The sequence below is a fragment of the Pholcus phalangioides genome, unplaced genomic scaffold, assembly GCF_987345545.1.
Source record: "Pholcus phalangioides strain wild (caught in Gottingen) unplaced genomic scaffold, Ppha-v1.0 ptg000015l_1, whole genome shotgun sequence".
NCBI lineage: Eukaryota > Metazoa > Arthropoda > Arachnida > Araneae > Pholcidae > Pholcus > Pholcus phalangioides.
The window spans coordinates 86,329,905-86,353,303 of record NW_028301608.1 but is presented as its reverse complement, the minus strand read 5'-3'; the positions used below and the strand labels follow the sequence as shown (position 1 = coordinate 86,353,303).

At 37.2% G+C, this 23,399-nt stretch overlaps 1 protein-coding gene across 1 annotated transcript in view; it reads left to right on the top strand.

Moving 5' to 3' along the window:
• The window catches only part of Pkc53E (Protein C kinase 53E), a 78,060-nt gene that overhangs the window by 45,853 nt on the left and 8,808 nt on the right, over window positions 1-23,399 (top strand). Inside the window, exons 4-9 of the mRNA XM_089244662.1 lie at window positions 176-287; window positions 3,104-3,232; window positions 17,634-17,790; window positions 17,893-18,121; window positions 22,696-22,836; window positions 22,951-23,124. Coding sequence (XP_089100788.1) covers window positions 176-287; window positions 3,104-3,232; window positions 17,634-17,790; window positions 17,893-18,121; window positions 22,696-22,836; window positions 22,951-23,124 — 942 coding nt within the window. The remainder of the gene's footprint in view (window positions 1-175; window positions 288-3,103; window positions 3,233-17,633; window positions 17,791-17,892; window positions 18,122-22,695; window positions 22,837-22,950; window positions 23,125-23,399) is intronic.

Sequence of the window (23,399 nt, the reverse complement as noted above, 5' to 3'; positions counted from 1 at the left end):
TCAATAGTAATTGGTTTTGAATGTCTTCAGGGGGAAGTCTTTGAATACTTAATGTTTTTTTGTGTGTATTTTAACTAAGGTAAAAGTTTTGGGGAGTTATGTAATAGACGAATATTAAATTTGTGTGAGACAATTTGAGAAGGTTGTTTTTACCGATGTTATGTATTTCTTGCAGGATGCGCGGACGAAGCATCAGTTCGTTGTCCATACTTACACGAGTCCTACATTCTGCGACCATTGCGGGTCCCTGTTGTACGGTATCATTCATCAAGGTTACAAATGCAAAGGTGCGCTTTCATCTTTCTAGTTTCTCTCACCTAATTTTTACATTAAAATAATTACCCGCAGAAATATTAGTTTTCAACAGTATTCTATGTAACAATAGTTTTTAACAATATTCTTTATAACAATAGCTTTTAACATTGTTCTTGACAACAATAGTGTTCAATGATATTCTTGGGAACAATAGCTTTTAACATTGTTCTTGACAACAATAGTGTTCAATGATATTCTTGGGAACAATAGCTTTCAACAATACTTTTTGCTGTACGAATTTCAACACAATAGCATTTAACAGTACTTCTTGTTGTACGAATTTCAACACAATAGCATTTAACAGTACTTCTTGTTGTACGAATTTCAATACAATAACATTTAACAGTACTTCTTGTTGTACGAATTTCAACAATACATTTCAGCAATATTCTGGGTAATAATAGTTTTCAACAATAATTCATGCTGTAATAATTTCAATAATAGCTTTCAACAGCACTTCATGCCCTAAGAATTTCAACAATAGCTTTCAACAATATGTTTGCTAACAAAAGTTTTCAACAATAACTTTGATAACAAAAACTTTCAACAATAACTTTGGTAACAACAGCTTTCAACGATAACTTTGGTAATAACAGCTTTCAACGATAACTTTGATAATAACAGCTTTCAACGATATACAAATACAAATACAAACTATATACTTTGTAACAATAGCTTCCAACATTGTTCTTGGCAACTATAGCTTTCAACAATACTTCTTGTAAGAAATCCAACAATTTTATTGATAACAATAGCTTCACATAATATTCTTGGTATCAATGACTTTAAACAATACTTCATGCTGTAAGAATTGCAATAATAGCTTTCAGCATTAATCTTGGTAATATCAGCTTTCAACAATGCTTTATGTTACAAGAATTTCACCAATAGCTGTAATCAATACTCTTGGCAATAATACCTTTCAGCAACGCTTTTGGTAACAACAGCTTCCAACCAATACTTCTGGTTCTAAAAAATAATTCTTCCAGTTGTAAGAGCACCAAAAATAAGAAAGAGTAACACTCTTGTGGTAACAAACACTTTCGACAATATTCTTGGATGTAAGTTCTACTATATTCTTGGCAACAATAATTTTCAATACTACTCTTGCTAACAAGATAACAAGAGCTTTCAACAATGCTTATGGTTCTAAGAATTCCAACAACAATCTTGGTAATAAAAAATCCGGCAATACTCTTGGGCAACTTCCCTTGGTGCAACATACCCTTGACGCTCGACGATACTTCTATATGACTTTCATCAATACTTCTGACAGTTGGACTTACAACAATACTTTGGGTTGTAGTAATTTTAACAAATCTCTTAGCAGCAACAACTTTCAGCAACACTTCTGGTTGTAAGATTTCCAACAATATACATTTAGTTCTTATAGTTCCAAACAATATACACCTTCCTGTTCCACCAAGAAATTATATACGTATTTATTCGTAATATACAGGGTGAATCCTTAACTCCCCTGGCCGCATTTTGCTGGTGAATAGTTCATCCTAGAGAGGCATGCTTCCAATTAGAAAAGTTTTCCAAATAACGTGTAGAACCCAGATACGTCATTCATTTTGCAAGGGGTTGTATAGTTATTAAAATAGAAAAAGTGCAATATTTTCGCAGAGATATTATAATTCAAAAATGGGAGGAAGGTTAGGAAAGAAAAGCATAAATATGGGAAAGAAGCGTTGTCCGAAGTTTTTTCTGTTCTTTCGCAACTTTTCTCCAATTTTTGGAAATCTAATACCTCTGCGAATATTGCACTTAGAAACGTGAAATTGTCTCTGTTGGCCCCGTGGGAAAAGATGATATCATAATCCGGCAGTGACGTTTCAGTTACAAATTCCTTGGAATATGGACTGGATCACCGCGTTCGGTTGGGATGTTAGGATGATGTATGGATAGCGGAGAGTGACATCATCCTCGGATAAATTTGCCCATACAAAAATTATGATTTTTTTCCTCCAAATTCGAATTATCCAAAAAAATTCGAATTAGACAGAAAACTCAAGAGGAGTTCGCAAAAGTTCGAATTATTCAAAATTCGAATTAACCAAGTTCGACGGTGGGTATAGTAGTAATACTGACGCTTACATAGGTTTAAATTCGATGTTGACATTCGTGGATAAAGCAGTATTGGTGAAGTTGTTTCACCTCAGCCACGAATCAACGGCAAAACGTTTCAGGCGGCGCAGAACAGATTGAAGAAAGGATCAGGTCCAATGAATCCTAGCGGTCAGCGCTATCTGTCGACAAAAATTTGAACTTTTTTTTCCCCGCAGCAAATAAAATCCCCCCTTCTTGAGAATAACTTTTTTGCAAACCGCATTCATATTTACCAATCCCTTCCATTTTTAAAAATTTTTTAAATTATTTACGAATTCATGGGACACCCCGTATCAGGAGCGCACGCAGGATCGACTTTTGGAAGAGGCAGAAAAATTTTCTTCCCGAAAACTTACCACCCTTAAAAAAAACCATTTGAATTTACAGAAATTGGTTAATGTCGTATATAAAGGATATTTTCTTTCGAAATTTTAATTTCTTTTCACCAAAATATTATTTTTCCATAAATTTTTGTCAACTTGGGGGGGGGGGAGGGGCATGGGTCCCCAGTGCCCCCTCTCCTATGTATGCTTCTACCATGTATTTGCACAATCATATTGAGTATGTACTTCCATTTTTCATAGGCAAATAACATATAATTTCCTTTTTATATTAAATGAATCTTGGAATAAAATCATAATGGATTTGATTGGTATGTTTTTATTATTTTGTGCAGCATGTGATATGAATGTTCATAAAAGGTGCCAAGAGAGTGTTCCCAACCTTTGCGGTTGTGACCATACGGAACGAAGAGGAAGAATAGAACTCAAAGTAACGGCCATCAATAACAAGCTCGTATGTGAAGGTAAGCTATATTCACAATATAAGTATACACATTACTACAGTCAGATATTCAGTCCGCGGGCCATATACTTCTGCCGCTTTCGGGTCCGAAACTTGCATATCTAGGGTGACCGTATGACCTGTATTTTACAGGATATTCACAGCAATATATGTATATATTTTGGCCTATTTTTTTTTTTTTTTTTTTTAATATCCTTTTTTTTCATTTATTTTCAGAGGCATAGTTGAATTTTTGAAATCAAAATTTAAGATTATTATGATGCTTATAAATTGCATTATGATAATTATAACTCTAATCATCATAATTAATTGCAGTCACGTGAATATATTCATCTCATATACACTCATGTCCATAAATTGAGGATAATGCCAGCTCCGGCAAATAAAGGTTCAGAAACAAAACAAACATTACTTATTCATAAAGCCTATTTATTAAACAAAAGATAAAGAACAAAAACGATGGTGTATGTATGATACCATTCATAAAAACTACGATTTTTGCTCCCTGGAGTAATTGTAAAAAATATCTCCTTTACAAAAACTTACTATTACATGGTTGGTATGATGGTTAATACATTGTATGTCTCCCATGCGATGAAATACAGTCCGTACAACGCCTAGGCATGCTGAGTATCAAATTATCGATCTGATCTTGGGGAAGATCCCTCCACTCAGCAAGCAATGCTCTCCGAAGTTCCGGTACACATGTAGGAGGTGGTTGACGGTCTGCAACGCGTCGGCCAAGCATGTCCCACACATGCTCTATCGGATTCACGTCAGGTGAGAATGCTGACCATTCCATACGGGTTATATCCTCAGATGCAAGGCATTCGTTTACGGTGTTTGCTCGGTGAGGACGGGCGTTGTCATCCATAAACACAAATTCTGCGCCCATGGCACCCCTAAACAAACGTACATGTTGTTCCAGAATGATGTCCCGATAAATTTGGGCTTTCATGGTTCCGGTTTGAACATGCAGATCTGTTCTGGAACCCAGTATAATTCCACCCCAAACGAGCAATGCTGCACCACCGTAACGGTGTCGTTCAATGATGTTGTCTTGGTGGTAACGGGTACCTGGCATTCTCCATATGAAAGTCCGACGTGAATCAGACTGCAAGCTAAACTTGGACTCGTCGGAAAACATCACACAAGCCCACTGTGACGATGTCCACATTGCATGTTCTCTACTCCAGGCTAATCGCTGCCGACAGTGAGTTGCCGTAAGCGGAACACATCTGACAGGCCTGCGAGCATATAGACCACTATCTCCCGAACGTCTGTACACGGTTTGCCTTGAAACTGTGGTACCCGTGGCTGCAGATAGCTGACGAGACAGGTCGGATGCTGTGCTCCGTCTGCTTCTTTTGGTAGTTACTGCCAAATACCGGTCTTCATTCGGCAATGTAACTCGGGGGCGACCTGTACTGTAACGTCTACTGACATTTCCGTTATCTTGGAATCGTTGCCAAAGCCTAGAGATGACACTTTGGGCAATTCCAAGTTACTCGGATACTTCCATCTGAGTACGCCCACATTCCAGGCGGCCGATAATTCTACCACGTAAAAAATCATCCACATGCGTCCTCTGTGTAATAACTATTCGCTTATGGCACTGAGCGCCTTACAGAACTCTTGTGAACAATTTCACTTCTTTGCCACCATTCCTTATATACCCCCCCCCCCTCTTACACTCTCGTCATTGTGACGTACTATCGGCATCATGTGGTGGGTTCCTGAAATTTGCATATCATTCTTGCAGATGTGTGTGATAATTCTACAGGTGAAATTTTTAGATTTCGATTTCCGTGTGATTCTGAATTATCCTTAATTTATGGACATGAGTGTAGTTTATTTGTCGAACTATACGTTTTTTTAGTGAATAACATTTGGTCATAATCATCATTTGATCATTTTTGTCGCACCACGGTCATTTTCTGCACACGAAGGCTAATTAGACCTGGAGCTACAATTTATTGCCGAATCCGAGAACTGCTGATATTTTTTTTATAATCATTGACAGGTTGGTGCGTGAACTCCTCGTTGTGGGACTCCCTGGGGTAGCAATCTTTTTCTGTCGCCGTATCTGTTGTACTGTGTCACGAAAGTTTCGGACAAGGATGAACCGGGTATCGAACTAGCGACACCTCTAAACATCGTTTGGTACTTTAGGCGAGTATCTTATCGACCTGGGCTACCGCACCCGAATCACATTTGGACTTGGAGAATCAATCATTTTCCACGATTGGAAATTTTTCAGAAATTTCAGCGACTTGGCAACTTCTTAACAGAATTTGACAATTTTTTTTAGCTGTAATTCACAACTTTACTTGTCGTAGGCAATTTTTTGGCTGTAATTGATAACTTCATCGTCTTAGACAAATTTTTCAATTGTTAACAAAATTGTAAACGGCAACTTTATTTGCCTTTTATTTCGGCTGTATTTGGCTTTTTGGTCTTTGAGAAATGTTTTCGTTGTTATTGACAACTTATTTGCATTGATAACTTCCCGGCGATATTTCTCATTTTTATGAAAGAAATATGGTCATCCTAGGTATTTTTTTGTGCTATGTGTATTAATACACTTCTACTGGAACAACTTTCGCGGATGGAATCTTTTGGCGGGCCGGAAATAGTGTATTCAACTCCTATCGCATTTAACTTTACCCCGCTTATAGCGTTACTTTTTGAAAGAACCTGCAGCGTAATTAAAGCATCAGACCTACTCGTTGATAATATAAGCTTGTGAAGTCATTCTTACTCGATACTCACGGAGTGACGCTGTACCGAAGTCCGGGTGTATTTTCATTGTAGCTTCTTTTAGGAGTAATCAGGAAATGTTACGTGTTTATGTGAACACAGTATTTTTTTCATTGTTCTTTCAAGGGTTGTCACGACCCCAGAAGTAGATTTTTTCAAAAATGACTAAAAATATCTCATTCAATTGCAAATCAAATGCAAAAAAAATTCCTTGTCAATCGGGTAATTTGTTCTTTTAAATTAGGGGGAAAAGTAAAATTAATTATACAGTTTAATGTGTGTACAAATGAGAAAATGCTTTAAATGCAATTTTCTCCGATTGCAATTTTTCAGCTGATGAATAAGAGATTACAGAGAAAAACTGCTGATCAAAAAATACCGAAATTTCACAGAAATGTTTATTCGATAAGTATTGGTAAAATGAACCTCGAACTTGGATATCTCTATGACTATTAGTTAGAATTTTATCTATATTTAAAGTTTGAAGAAAAATTATAAATTTAAAAAATCTGAAAATTCAACATTTTTAAAAAAATACTTCCCGTTAGTTAAATTGCAAAATCGGAGTTTCATTTTACTAACACATGTCGAATGAACGTTTCTCCGAAATTTCAAGGTTTTTGGTGGTGTAGCTCCAAAAGTGGGAACCCCATGGAATGAAGGACATCCCTGGACTATACTTTAGCAGAAATTAGAAATCCTCCACTTGCTATATTATACAGGGGTGTAATGTAAGTGCCAATGCAGCATTTGTCTTATCAACCGTCCGTCGTAGAGGCATGTTTCCAATTTAGAAAATGCGCTCAAAAATTACCCTGTGCTAGCTTCGAGAGTGAAAATACAGTGTGTCACAAAATAAAAAAAATCTAAATTTTTATATGGTCCATTTGTCCTATAACTTCCAATTAGAAAGTTGTAGCCCGGTATCTCTTGAAGCCAACAGAAAAAGTTCCATCTTTCTAAGTGCAATATTCACTGAAATATTTGAATTCGAAAATCGGAGAAAAGAACAGGAAAAAATAACGGACAGCGCTGCTTTCCCTTATTTATGCTATCCTTTCCCAACTCTTCTCAGATTTTTGAATTCGAATATCGCAGCGAATTTTGCACTTAAAAACTTTTTGTTGAAGAGAACTTTTAGTTTACGAACTTTTTTGTTGGCATTTTCTTAAAATTGTGTTACGCACTGTATTTTCATTCTCAAAACTGGTGCAGGGTAATTTTTGGACCCATTTTCAGCATTTTCTAAATTGAAGGTATACTTCTACGACGGACGGTTGATGAAATAAACACCCGCATTATAGAACACCCTGCATATCTAGCGGCTGTGTTCTGAAAAACATCCCGTGGACCAGAGCAGCCCTTAAGAGAGCCTGGGTGTCTCGTGGTTTCTCCAGTTCTCCAGCCCTTAAGAGATTTGTACGACGGGTGCGATTGCACTGGCTTCGCACTCACGGTAATAGAAGTGAAAAAATACACAACACTAAAATATCGCAATATTTTTTTCATCCAAAATCATAGACAGATCACAAAAATGAATGTTTATTCCAGGTGGATAAATGCATTTTGTTTCTAGTTGTTGACCACAAAGGGACTCAGACCCAAGATTCTAACGGGGAGGCCCTCCTAAAATATTGAAAGCTCTCACCAATTCTGGAATTATTTCTTTCATTAATTCTGAATTTTCATCAATTCTGATATTATTTACTTCATTAGATTCTAATTTTCATTACTTTTAGAATTACAGGGTGGGCAAAAAGTCCATAAAAACTTTAAAAATTCATAAAATCTGGAAAATGACCGAAATTAAAAACGGTTTGCAGGGTTAGCATCGCTAGGTCACGGGAATTTTTTTGACTGGAAAAAAATAACTCAAAAAACAGTCGATAGGTGGCGCGGGTAAGAACGTCTTCGGTGGAAATATGTAAATGACACGGTTATAAGAACTCGCGCTCCTAATCCACAATCAGTTCACCGTTATAAACCGTGTATGTGGACCTGCTGCAATCTGCCGTTGCTGGATTTGTGACTCGCCTGCAATGTGTTATCCACTGAGGTAGTGGTCATGTGGAATACATATTGCTGTACTGTAATAAACGATTTGGAGGCATTCTGTTCATTATTTGCGTATCTTTTCTTTCACTTGTGTACGTCAGCAACACCCATCGGCTGTTTTTTGAGGTTTTTTCTTCCTGTCTTAAAAAAATTCCCGTGACTTAGCGATGCTAACCCTGCAAACCGTTTTTTATTTCGGTTATTTTTCCGGATTTTATGCATTTTTAAAGTATCTACGGACTTTTTGCCCCCCCCCCCCCTGTATATCTTTCGTTAAATTGAACTTTTCATTCGTTTATTTCCATTTATTTGTGAGTTCATATTTTTTTGTATGAACATTTTTTTCAGCATTTCAATGCATCCCGTACTAATATATGAATTTTCTGAAGAATCTCTAACTTAAAAAAAAAAATATATATATATATAGTCTAGATGGCTCCGAAAAATTGTCAAGACGAACCCTGGCCTGGTATTATTTCCGCACCGAGTCCATCGTCTCTGAGAGAGGCCCTGCGTGGACCCCCCTCGCCCCCCTCTCGGCAACCTCTTTCGAGTTTCCTTTCGAAAACCACTGCTCTAGACCGAATCAAATTTCGGAATCATGGAAGATGATCATTGTCGAAATTTAGAGGCCTCCAGAATCGATCCGGGGCCTTATCTATCAATTACGTGTATGAAATGAATTTGCATATCAACTGGAGTGTGAAAATGATCTAGAAATTTCAGACGGATTCGCGAGATTGGTAAAAAAAAAAAAAAAAAAAATATGGGAAAATAGGATTTCTCTCTCGTATGATTCTGAATGAGTAGATGGCTCCCCATTTTGTATGTGCTAATGCCATGTATTCCTCGTTTTCTGCTTCCTTCTCCCCTTGACCGTCACATTTCCAATTTTACTGGATATGCGGCTTCAGATAGCTCCGACCGACTCTAAATGCATAAGATGAGAAAAGCGGCAAATAATAATAAGAAAAAACTGTCAAAATTGTCATCCCCCTAAAGCCGCCTGTCAATTTTTCTTTGTGTTCGGCGCTGTCACGTAAAGGGTGGTTGTTTCATTGCCTTTCTATCGTAGCCTAGCCCCCGGTACACATTTCGGTTGTGTTATTTCTCTCACGATCAAATAATATGCGTAAATAAATGGGAAATCGGACACCGTTCGCAATATGAATTACCCGTGAGGGGGGGGGGGGGGTCGTATTACTGTTATTGCTCGTAATCCTATGATGATGACGATGATGATGACAGTATACACAGACAAAAAAAAAAATTATACATACAATTCTTTCTGACAAGAAATTTCTCCTGTTTGAAATTCCCAGCATAAACTCGAGTGTTGTGACATAAGTTACTTTACGGGACTTGCTGGATTCTCTGATATAAGGAAAAGGAGGGGGGGGGGTGTCTTAAAAAAATGCTATGTTTTGTGTTAATGCTATGTTTGAGTGGGGAGTATGTATATAATGTTGAGCTGAACATTTTGTGCATCATCGACGTTAGAAGTGTCTTTTGACGTGAATACGTCTTATACAGGGCGCATAGAAAAGTAGATCTTAGAAGCAAACTTCCAATTTAAGAAAAGAATCCAAATAATGTGTAGGCTTCAAATACGTCATTAATATTGCAAGGGGTTGTATAGTTATCAAAATAGAAAAAATAACTTTCTATACGGACACTCTGTCCTCAGAAACCCAATTAGGAAGTTGTTGCTTTGTCTCTCCTGAGGCCAACAAAAAAAAATTCCACGTGTCTATTGCAATATTCGCTGACATATTTGACTACCAAAATTAGAGGGAAGTTGGGAAAGAACAGCATAAACTAATAGGCACAATGCTTTTTTTTGCCTCCCCAACTTTACTCCAATTTTTGAATTCTCATATCTCACCGAATATTGTTTCTTGGAAACGCGGATCTTTTTCCTCTTGGTCTCAGAATAGACAGGGCATCAACTTTCTCTCTATAATTGGGTTTTTTAGTGCAGGTTGTCCATATAAAAATTTAAAACTTTTATTTTTTGACAAAACTCTCACTGAGTGATTCCCGAACATATTTTGAGCATTTTTCTAAATTAAAACCATTCCTCTACGACGGCGGTTCTCAACCTTCTTTGACTCGCGGAGACCCTTTTCGTATATAATTTGCACGGCGGAGCAATCTTTTACATTTATTCGAATTTCCAGATCAGTTTTATTTTCCTCGAGCGGCCACGGAGCCCCTTGTGCTGCGCGGAGCACCGGTTGAGAAACGCTGCTCTTCGACGAACGATTGACGAGATACAGACGGAATTAGGACTCACGGGACAGCCCCGTGTACACACAGTCTCGAACACAAAACAGATTTGATTGATTGATAGTTTATTAGTCTGCTGTTTCGAAACTTCATTTTCCAAAAAAAGAATATAAGTTGTAGACCAGACTTCATATCGAAAGTAAAGTCGATTTACTTTTGTGTTTTTACTGTTCAGGGGAAAAAGTTCTTATTCACAATATCTTATTAGATTAATTCTTCTTTTAGTGAGGGGGAAAAAGGCTTCTTTTTCGGCCATTTCTGCTGCGTAAGCTTCACTTTTAGAGTTTCTTTTAAGACTGCGATTATATATTTCTATCTTTTCCTCCGCCATATTGGTGCGGGCAAAATAGCTTTTTTACTCTTTCTTTCTTTCTGGCCTTCATTTCAGATTTTGTTTTCCATGTCTGATGCATTATTTGAATTTTTATTATTTGATCGCAACATAATATATATATATATATATATATATACACACCGTTGTTCTCATTTTTAATGAAATGAGTCTACGAATTGTGTATTCAAAAATAGCGTTGATATTATGCCCGTAGTAGGAAAAATTGAAAAGAAAAAAAAGATTTTCGTATGTGAAATCATTAAGTTCTGATTTATGGAGATCGAATAAATGCTTGTGTATCCCGCTGAGTTGTTTGCTTCGTTTATGTTTTCATGTTATCTTCTTTTGTGTTGTTTTATTTAATAATGAAACCGCAATTTTTTTTTTCTTTCTGTTTCTTCTCCGTTATATGTATTTATTCATTTATGAAAATTGTCGGACGTGAATGGTTGTTTTGCGGATGAAAAATTGCTTTTTCCCTCGCCTGAAAGTTAACCAGCTCAATGTCTGCTTTAATAATGTTAAGCGGACAATGTGGAATATTATTCATGTGGGATTATTTTCGAATAATATTAATAGCGAGAAAAAAACGAAAATGAAAATGTTTCGGCCATGGGAAATGACCCGTGCTGTTTTTGTAAAAGACCCCCATTAGCTCATATATTATATACAGAGTATGCCATAAATTCGTAAACAGTTCAAAATTTGCAAAAATTGAAGAAAATATTGGAAGGATAATTGAAATTGAAAGCATACTTGAATGCGGTTTGCAAGTTATTCTCATCATGAAAGACGTTTTTTTTTTGTCACAGGGAAAAAATTAATCCAAATTTTTGTCGATAGAGAACGCGTTTTTTTTTTCAAGCCGAGCACACAAGTCAGGTCTATCGCCATGGGCAATTTACTACCTAGTGAGTGAGTTGTGCCGGAAGTGTGAGTGCGTGTACCTAACAACCTGATTGCGCATCTAGTGTTATTTCTGATTTTTCAGTGCTGCCATTTAGAGAACGCTTCTAGCTACTTCATCAAATACCAACTCTGGCCATATCGCTATATTGCAATTTACTGCTGTTAATGAGATCGGTTGGAAATGAAGGCGCTGTCTATAGGTGGTCGCCTCAAGTTCGTTAGGGAAAATATCTTCACTGTGGTAGACAAGCATCTTACCTAGAGAACGCTGCACGAAAGGAGTGAGGGGACCTGAACCTTTCCTCAATCCCGTCTTTGCTCGAAACGTACGTGCGCAAAGATTCAGCCGTAGATTCGTGGCTGAGGTAAAACAACTTCACCAGTTTTATCCACCAATGTCGGCATCACAATAAAAACCTTATGGCTGCGCCAGTAATAGAAAAATTCTAAAATAAGCTGTTAATCTTACACCTTGCATTTTGTATGACTCTGAATTGCATATTTCTTAGTCATTTGCTGTTGTGCAGCTCCATCACCAAAATATTCGGACTGAATATTGGATGCTTGGAGCCAAGCATCCAAGCATCCAGTTGTGGCCCTGACTGAACATATTGGGAGGGTCCAAAAAGTATTGGTGGTGGGACGGGGGGAAGCCCTCAAACCCAATGTTTCCACAATTTTATAAATAGCGAAGGGGGGTTCGATCCCAATACAAGTTCACGCATATGCTCCTTGGAATTCCTTCACTAATTGTAATACAGTTGAATCCCGTTATACTCCAAGAGTCCGGAGAAATCACTTCGTAGCAACGAAATTTCGTTATAAAGGAATTCTGGGTTTTGGCATTGTGCCTATATAAACTTATCTGGGAGACTGAAAAAGTGTTAAAACGAGATTTTCCCTATAACGGTATTCGTTAAAACGGGATTCGACTGTAGCTAACAGCGCTTTGATATTATTGGGGTTGAAACTATACACCGCACACCAACTCCGGAACATCGCCATACGGCAATTTCCTACCATTGGAGTTGGTATTTGAATTGGTCTTGAAGCTGGAATCTGTCCCCCTGCCACCCACGAATAATGTAAGTTTCAAAGGAAAAAAAGTAAAATTTTTCACAAATATTTTGCATTTAAAAAAAAATAAATATTTTAAGAAAATTTGCGGTCCTCTCCTAAATTTTGCGGCCCGGTGCGACCGCACCTTTCGCATCTGCCTGAGAACGGCCTTGTTAAGCCATCTCGTTAGAATACGTGGGAAAACTCGACCGAGAACGACAGCTTGGATTTTGAAAAACTACGAATTTCTGTTATTGGATCTTGAATTGAACCTTAAAATCGATCCTATCTTTGAAGAAGAAAAATAAAAGAAATATATAATTTTTTTTTACTGTATGCATAAACTACGTAATGTTGTACAGTCGAATCCCCGTTATAACGAACTCCAAGAGACCGGAGAAATCACTTCGTTATAACGAAATTTCGTTATAAAGGAATTTCAGGTTGTTTGCACATTGTTCCTGTGTATACTTATTTGAGAAATTAGAAAGGTGTTCGTTAAAACGATATTTTCGCTATAACGGTATTCGTTAAAACGAGATTCGACTGTATTACAGATCCAGATCACTGCTGCAAAACCCGAATGGTATGATGGTAAGATGTTCGTCTACCACTGTGAAGGTTGCTGTCACGGTCCTGAGTTCGAACCCAATGGAGAATATCGTTTTCCATAACCGAACTTGGGACGACCACCAATAGACAGCGCATTCATTTCCAACCTATCTCATTAATGGCAGTAAATCGCGATATGGCCAGAGTTTAGTGTTTGGTGAAGTAGGCACGACAGGTCCCGGATATTTTCCTATTTCCAACCTGTCATATTTTTTTATATCCAATATAACGACCGGAAAATGTCATTCTATCCATTACAATGACCAAACTCAACTTTTTTTTCAAACAAATGAACAAAATCCTATGTCGAGCACAGGTAATCACGAGTTACCCCCCCCCCCACACCTCCGTATATATTGCCATAAATCTATTATTACACATAATAACCGGTAATTATGCATACTGACCAATCATCTTGGCAAGTTTGATAGATTTATGACTTTTACCCCATATATGTAATATTATGTATAATAACCAAGTGTCGTTGGTGAATTTGATAACTATTTGGAATTTATCGACTTTATCTGTGATCATGCGGAAAATCCTAGAGTAAAATTGGTGAATTCGAAAAATATAAAAAAAATCGAAATGAGAGTCTAGTATGTTTGATGAATATAGTCTGACCCCTCGATTTATGATACAATACATTTGAGATATACATGATAATTCATACATCATATAGTACGATTTATCACATTTACGAACGATACGAAGCTTGGGTATGATGCTTAACTGCCGGTATAAAAAAAGTGATCATTTTTTTAGTACTTATTAAATTTACCAACGACGCTTGGGTAAAAATGCATAATTGCCGGTAAAAGGGATAAATTTCGGAAAATTTATCAAACATACTAAAATTATCGGCGATTATGCTTAATAACCGGATTTATCACATTCACCGTAACATATATAACATTTTTGGGATTTACCATGGATGTCATATCCCTGTGCTGAGGAATTATATGAAGGTAGAGGAAATGAAAGCTATTGAAACTTAAAGGGGGGGTATAATCAAGAATGGTCAAAACTGGAAGTCTTATAACGGGATCATATTATGAGTGGAAGGGGGGGGGGCAGGCAAGTAAAAAGAAATAAATAAAAATATAAGGCACACACACACACAGTCTCGGTTGAATCCGAGAGGGAGAGAGAGAGAGAGAGCGAGTTGCGTGCATGCGTACATTCGCACAACAACATATTAGCGCTCGCAAGCGTGAGTGAATGCATGCGTTCAGCCATTGATCCGAACGAAACTGATCGATATAAACTAAGGGACTTGTACCGCCACCTGTTGGCGGGTCGTTCAACTAAAGGTATCACCTCTATCGCGACATTCTATCTCGTGGGAAGGAATTTTCTTGGTTTTCTTTCTCTTTTGTTCGTGTGGGTGGTTAGATGGGAAAGAGAGAGAGAGAGAGAGAGAGAGTGTGTGTGTGTGTGTGTGTAAAACTGCAAAAATGTTTTCCTTTGACTTCCCCCCCCCCCTTCGAATTAAAATGAATAAATGAAAAAAAAAAGGAAAGAAATTGGCGAGGGCGGATTTTTGCGTGGGATTTATGTGTGTTTCCTATAGCGAAAAATGCAAATATTTCCTCCTCGTCTCCGTGAAATCCTAAAAGGTCACATATTTGAAAATGTTAAGCTCAATTTCTGTACAAATAGTTTCCAGAGATACGCGGTTTTTTTAAATTTAAACTTTTATGTTTTTTCAGCAGTGTTTTATGATCGAATTTTTTTTGTTTTTTTTGTTTTAAGTTATCAAAATTTTATCGAGTTTTGTTTTCCGATTTATTCAATATCCCGGTTTGAAGGGTGTAGTCAGGGTAAAATCTTATTAAAATATAGAGACTTTATACAGGGTGTTCCGTGAGTTCGTGAATAGGTTTGCTGAAAGAGCCGTAAGGATTGAAGGAATTGAATGGGGTTTTGAGAAAGAAATTATACTCACGGGGGGGGGGGGGGGGATTTTGGGATAAGGAAAAAAAACTAATTATCTCAATTTTTTGTCGATAGGGGGTGCTGTGAGAAAGTCCGGCAGGAGTGATTATACCCGAATCTTACTTCAATTTATTATGAGTCCGAAACGTTCGTAACGCTTCAGTCGTTGATTTGTGGCTGAGATGAAACAACTTCACCAAGAGTAGCATCCACAATGAAAAACTTACGTAAGCGCTAGTAACAGGAAATTCCGGAAATTAGTTGTTAATCGTACACCCCTCCATTTTTTATAGGACTCTACTTTACATATTTCTAGCGATTTGCTTTTGTGCAGCACCCTTTGTCGGCAAAATTTTGAACTAATTTCCCCCCACCAAAATAGGAGAAATATCTCCCTTACAAATTATAAATATTACAAATATCTCCCTTACTTAATCAATTTTTTCGTACCAATATTTTTCAAATCTAAAATTTCAAATTTTAATCAGTATTATCACCGAAATTCGTAAATTAGTTTAGTATTTATTTTTCAATAAATTCATTATACCTGTTTGAACCCCACAATCAGCCAAGAACTGGGCATGGGGGTAGCAATTTGATTCTGGTCTGGAAGGGTGTATATATAGTCACCGTAAAATTGAATTGAAATATGGGGACTCTGTACGCATTTAGTTTTGAGTTTGATTGTTTTTAATACTTTAAAATTATATCAATTTAATGATATGCCATCGTCACATCATATTTCGACGATGTTGATTTAGCTTTTGTACGCAATTTTAAAGTGGGTCGCAACACAATTTTTTATCTTTAGTTTAATACAGGGTGTGAAGTCATATCCCTATACGCCTGTGTTTCTCAAACGGTGCGTCACGGGTGTTAGGGGCGTCACGGCGAGCTTGAGATATTAATTTGTGTGCCTATTTATGCATTGAAGTGGTTCTTCTGCAAGTGAAAATATATACTAAACCAGTGATTCCCAACGTGGGCGTTAACGCCCCCTTGGGGCCGATGGAATGTTTCAGGGGGACGGTAGACGCTACGGGTATAACATAGGATTCTATGGATTAGATTGCGTTGAGGGACGATGGGAGAAAACAATTTCTGAAGAAGGGGGCGATGTGACAAAAAAGATTGGGAAACTATGTGCTAAACTATTCTGGGGAGTTGTGGCTGACAAAAGTTTGAGAATGACTGTTATATGTCCTTTATCTTTCGAAACCATGTTCCACAAAAGGGACTCCCTAACTTTTTGAAACGACATCACTTGAAAAAAGTGATATAGAAATATGTAACAAGTGGTACGTTTAATGGACAGAATGGAAATTATAAATGCACCGGTTTACAAAATTAGTTCCAATTTTAAATAACAGATGACAACACAGTCACGACATTTTTCTTTTTTATTGTTGAGCCATTTGGAGGTAATTGCTTGCAGCAAGAGTCTCCATACGCTGTATCAGCTTTAATGATTCATCTGTGAGTCACACACATCCATTGAGGTGAAAGTCGCTTCAAACTCCACTCTTCACTTTTGTAATGTCCTTGCTATTCGAATCCATCGCAATGTGATTCAGTCCAAGTGAGCGATTGATTAACCGTATGAATGATCGAATGAATGGCCAAGTGACTGAGTGACCGTATGAGTGATCAAGTGACTGGGTAAGTAACTGAGTGAGTAACTGTATTAGTGATCAAGTGAGTGGGTAAGTGAGAAACTGAGTGAGTAACTGTATTAGTGATCAAGTGAGTGGGTAAGTGAGAAACTGAGTGATCAAATTGGTGACCATATGAGTGAATGAGTGATCAAATTGGTGACCATATGAGTGAATGAGTGATCAAATTGGTGACCATATGAGTGAACGTATAAGTGACCATATGAGTGAATGAGTGATCAAATTGGTGACCATATGAGTGAATGAGTGATCAAATTGGTGACCATATGAGTGAATGAGTGAACGTATAAGTGACCATATGAGTGAATGAGTGAACGTATAAGTGACCGTATGAGTGAATGAGTGAACGTATAAGTGACCAAGTGAGTGGGTAAGTGAGTTACTGCGTGACCGTTGAACGAGTTAGTGACCAAGTGAGTTAGTGAATGGGGGAAGTTACCGTATGAATGACCAAGTGAGTGGCCGTATGAGTGACTCACTTGTTTATTTGCTCACTTACCAACTAACTTCTTGATTTACTTTTTCAATCACTCACTTGCTCACTGAAGCACGCACCTGCTCATCCACTCACGATTTCACTTCGATGAATTGTTGGTCGGTCGGTGAATTTTCTAGCGGTGGATTGTCCTGACGGTGGATTGCATGGTGGTGAATTTTCCTTTCGATGAATTGCGTGGTGGTAAATTCTTGTAGGTGATCTTTTCGCAAGCGATTCTGAAACGAAACACGTTTTAATCACTTATAATACTGTAAACTTATCACTCTCATTCTAGTGAAACAAGCGAAAAACTTGATACCAATGGACCCGAATGGTCTCTCGGACCCATACGTGAAAATGAAGCTGATACCGGACTGCGGGGAATCCATGAAGAGGAAGACGAAAACGATCAAAGCGAATCTCAACCCAACGTGGGGTGAAACATTATCATTGTAAGTACATATCAAGAAAACTTACCACTCATTTTTTTCCCCCCTCATAAACATCATTTAAGAGTATTTCTAACCGTAAATTTTCTATTACTTCCGTTTCAGTGACCTCAAACCCGAAGATAAGGATAGGCGGTTACTCATCGAAGTATGGGATTGGGACAGGACATCGCGAAACGATTTCATGGGGTCTTTGTCATTCGGTATATCAGAACTGATAAAGAACCCGGCCGAAGGTTGGTTCAAGCTGCTCACTGCCGAAGAGGGCGAGTTCTACAACGTTCCTGTGCCGCCGGATGACAGGGATATCTCTGAACTCAAAACCCAAATGAAAGTGAGTCTATGGATTTATTTCACACTCATTCGAACGAAGACTTCGGGAATTTTTTTTTTAAATTACAAACTGGACATTAGCTACATACAACAACTGTAGTCCAGAAAATTTTGGATGTTTTTGACGTTCTATGTAATTGTTTCATCTGTGCTCTCCCTCTCTTTTGATAGCATAGCTGCCAACTTTTGAAAATGAAAATTAGGGAGATTTTCGCGCGGACCCGTATTTTATACTAAAAACCACTCTTTAATAAATACAAAAGGGATTTTTCCAAATAAAATAGGGATTTTTCCAAATAAAATAGGAATTTTCCCTTGATAAAAGTTAAAGCGTAGGGAATAAAATTCCTACTCAAAAAATTTAAGTCAAATAAAATAGGGATTTTACACTCATGTAAGTTAAATTAAACCCTTGGGAATAAAATCCCTACGCAAAAGACAAGTGGAATTGAAGGCCAAAACTTCAATGGTGATGCAAAATATATACAGTCGAATCCCGTTATAACGAACTCTAAGATACCGGAGAAATCACTTCGTTATAACGAAATTTTGTTATAAAGGAATTCGAGGTATTTGCATTTCTCCTACGTAAACTGATTTGGAGGATTAGAAAAGTGTTCGTTAAAACGAGATTTTCGCTATAACGGTATTCGTTAAAACGGAATTCGACTGTATGTATATATATATATATTGTGTTCAATCAGAAACGATGTGAACAAACATTTTACGCGAATGACCCCAAAATCATCGTAATATGAAGGAAAAAAGCGTCAATTTTTGAAGAACACTGACTTTTTGTGACACTTGTTTGATGTGTTTTGATTTCACAGGGTGATGATGTCAGTCTCTCCACCATGTTCCAGAAAAGGGCAGACTTTTCTGGAACATTTGATGAAAGGAAAGTATTCGTGTTTCGTTATCGCATGTACGAAACTTCAACAAAAGAGGAAGTTTTGACCACATGCGCGTCACTATAATCTTCAATTATTATCCAGGACTATTGGCTACTAAGCTATTTCCCTGCAAGATAAGACAAACTTTTCTTGTTAGCGTCAGAGGGTCTGTAAAAATTCCTTAAAAAAGCAATTTCCCACTATTCCCCAATTTACGACGTGTGACGTCATTTCGAAAGAGAAAAAAAACAGAGGCAAAAGACTTTTTGCCCCACAAGAAATTCCTTAGGGATTCTTTTTAAATGAAGTAGGAAATTTTTACGAACAATTAGGGATTTTTTGTGATTTTCGTAAAAATTCGGGAGATTCTAAGAACTTTTCGGGAGGTCGAGAGACGAAGCTAAAATTCGGGAGACTCCCGGAAAACTCGGGAGACTTGGCAGCTATATGATAGTATGGGGAGGTTCAAAGTCTACTGAAATGTCGGTTGTGGCTCTTTTCGTAATCGATGTATTTTGAATATTTATACAGTTATTCACACAACATTTCTGATTGAAATTTGAATTTAATTATCTTGATAATATTATATTATACATATATGAGAAGGATGTTTCTCATCTTAACACTAAAATTTCGTACAACAGTACCTAGAACATATATGTGCTCCACCCATTTCCAGAGGGCCAAATGTAGCCCTCAGAAACATCTGTTATGGCCCACGAACTCAAACCTAATTTTGTAAAAATGAAAAATAAGCAGCTCGTTTACAGATCATTCAAGTGACACGCTGCCCATTTACAGATCACCTAAGTGGCCTGTTACCACCTAAGTGAACAGTTCTACATATCTTAAGTGACCAGCGGAATATTTATTCAATATTCACTTGCATGAAGCGCGACACAGTTCCAGAGAATTTAAGCGGCCCGCGTCACGTTTTCAAACCTATGAAGTGGCCCCACACTCTCCTAAAGGTCCATCCTTGACCTAAAACGACGGAAGCGGTCATATTGACTGTAATACGTATTAAACATAAATTATTTCTCTTTGCCGAAACTTCTTAAAACAGCGTGTATTCAGTCTCTTCGACGTATTTTCGTATTAAACCCTTGTTCATGTAGAAATTTTTTCTGGAATTTCGGACAAAATGGCTTGTTATCACAAAGAATCTTGGATTGTGTTACCGTAAAACGAGTTTTGATCGTGATTTTCCGAGCTCTTATAATTGATGGCTTCATTCTCACTTGGTAGTCCACTGACAAGTTTTGTGATAATACGGTTGAGAGAGAAATTTGCAAAGAGATCGCATCCACGGAATGAAAAACCTTGAATCTATGATCTATGTGAGAGAAATCCCGAACATTTATTGTAGAGTATACATATACTTAAGACAGCTTGTGCACAGGCAATCTATATTTGGTCGGCACGAATGAGAGTCACAGAATTACATAATAAAGTTTTGATTATTTGCCTTGTAAACGATTTATTCTACCTGATTCTATCTGATCGATTTATTATCTTCTGAGTCTGATACTCGAGACCTAAATTTTCTCTGCTTACCAACAACATGGGATCTAATTCGTTTTCAGAATCAGCGGCTGACAAAATTTCAGCTAATTGTTTTGGCTGGTTATTCTCCACGTACTGAATAACTAACAACATGTCTTACATGGCATATTTGTCCGTTAGGTTTGATGAATAAACCTACGATTTTCAAACAGAAGAATATAGCAGCTCGGAAGAGTATTTTTGGTAAGCAGAGCAAGAAGTGCCGATTCCTGGTGAAAAACCATGGAGAATGAAAAATTTCTTAGTCGTGTGAACGCTTTTTTTTACGTTCTCCTGAAGAACGATGAACTCTTGATACTCAAACGAATGCAATGAAACTAGCGAAAATCATAGAAATACGCCATGGATCACAATAGCGTATGCGGACGAGCTTCTTCAAAGGCGCGGTTTTATAGGTGCAATATTAATGCTGGCAAGCAGCAAACGTCATGATGAAAACCTCTATTCTTCCAATAATTATGTTAGCATAAAAAAATTTCCATTTCAGGAAGTTTTGCAATCTAAACTAAGAAACATAGAAAGTTTATATTCCAGGTGTTCAAATTCCTCAACAAGATGAGAAAAGTTTTTTCTCAATAACCTGAGATTAACCATTTAGGTGTAATCGCATGTCGAAATAGCTTTACAAAAAGTTTAAAAACATTTCAGGAAAATATTCAGAGGAAACTTTCATGGATCGATACTTATAGTGTGAGTGCTTATAGTTCTGGAACGCATAAAAAAAAACCCCTATTTAGGTCCACTTTTTCTTTAGTAACCCAAAGCCAATTCCATGAAATATGCTGGGCTGTTTTATCACATACAGCAAACTGACCATCTCAATTCACTTTTTCGTTCCCATCAAATTGGCAAACCAGTCGTTGAAGTGATGCTGTCAAAAGCCACATCGATTAACTTTTTGCCTAAAAACCAGCGAAGTTCAAGAAATTTTAAAAATATTCGAAAAATAGCTTAAATATTAAAAAAAAAAAGGAAGCTTTGCACTCAAGTTTTAAATACAGTAAAATTCCGTTATAACGAGAATCCCGTTACAATGAGTGATTTACAAGCTAATGTTAAAAAATACACCTACCTCGGTTGGCCCGAGTTCAGGATATTAGGAAGCATTCGCTATAACATCAAAACAGTTTTCGAAAATGTCGGTTTTTCTTTCTCTCTCTCTCTTCAAGAATTTAACATGATGACTCTTATCATGGCACATACTCCTGATTGAAATTGCTCCGAGGTATTTCAAACAGAGAATGGACAAAGAAAAGTCAAATTTTCCAAACCCCCCTCCTAATCTTTTTGGGTTCTCCCACTGTACAACTGTACACATGGGGTGCGAGATGATTTTATTTCGTTTTTGTCTCTCCCAGTGAGTAAGAGACCACGGGACCTGAAATTTAAAGTCCTTTCCGAATGACTGAAAAAAATCGTGCTAAAACTCTTTTTTTTTGATTAGTGAAAAAATATCGACGAGTTCGTGAAGTCATGGAATTGAGAAATGATATGATAATTGAGAACTTCAATTGTTCAGTTGGTTGACAAAATCACTTTGACGATACGAAACCCTTTGCAGAACAGAAAATCAACAGCTGTGAGAGACCAGAAATCTATTTCATGACCAGACTACTGTTCATCCGTTTATATTAGAGCGAAATGATCTAAAAGACGTTTTAATGCAAGATAAAGCAGCAATTTGATACAATTTTGTAACCTGAAACAGCAAAAATTGGAAATTCGCTTATAACGATGGGATCGTTATAATGACCATTTTTTCTCGTGGTTGTGAACTGTCATTTTGTAACGGACTTTTACTGTATTTATACTTCCTTCATAAACTTTTGACAAGAACCGCCGCAACTTTTCGGCAACAGGTCCAAAGAACAACTTGAAAACAGCGAAAATTCTTCAAGAACATTCAAAAATATACGCAAAATAGCTTAAATATTTTAGGAAATAAGCTCATACTCTTTGCACAAAAGGGTTTAAAAATTTTTAAATATTTCTACTTCCTTCAAAAACTTTTAAGAAGAACGTCCACAACTTTTTCGGGATGACACTATGCAACAGCTGCCATTTTCTTGCAAAAAAGAAAATCTAACATTTCATGATGTATTCTCATTTCTTGCAGACGCGAATCTCCATGTCCTCGAAGAAATCCGAAAAGATCTCAACAATCACAGACATTCCTCACAATATGGGAAAACAAGACGTCATCAGAGCTTCTGATTTCAATTTCATCATGGTCCTAGGCAAGGGAAGTTTTGGTAAGGTAGGTAAGCTGCTGTTTTGTTTGTTTACCGAACAAATAGCGATACAAACGTGACAGTTTGTGTCTCGGATAATTCTCTTAAATTTTTTTGCAATGTGCAATTATTATCCACAGGTGATGCTTGCCGAAAGGAAAGGTACAGATGAACTATACGCCATCAAGATCTTGAAGAAAGACATAATCATACAAGACGACGATGTCGAGTGTGCGATGGTCGAGAAGCGAGTCCTCGCTCTTGCAAATAAGCCGCCTTTCTTGGTCCAATTACATTCCTGCTTTCAAACTATGGTCAGAAGTTATGCATTTCAATCTAAAATGAAACATAGTTTTACAATTAAGGTACACTTAGGTAATTGGAAATTGCGGGTAACTGGAACCACACGTGGTTCGTAAAATTCAGTTAATTTCTGAGGACGCTCTCTTTAGAAGTTTTTCTCTTTCGTACTTACTCAAATTTTCCAGTGAAAATGTAATTGGAACAAGGAACTTTCGTATGGAGAAGTTAGGTTTTTGGTCATGTCGCCACCTCTGTTGTGCCCTTTACATTTAGACTATTTCTGAAA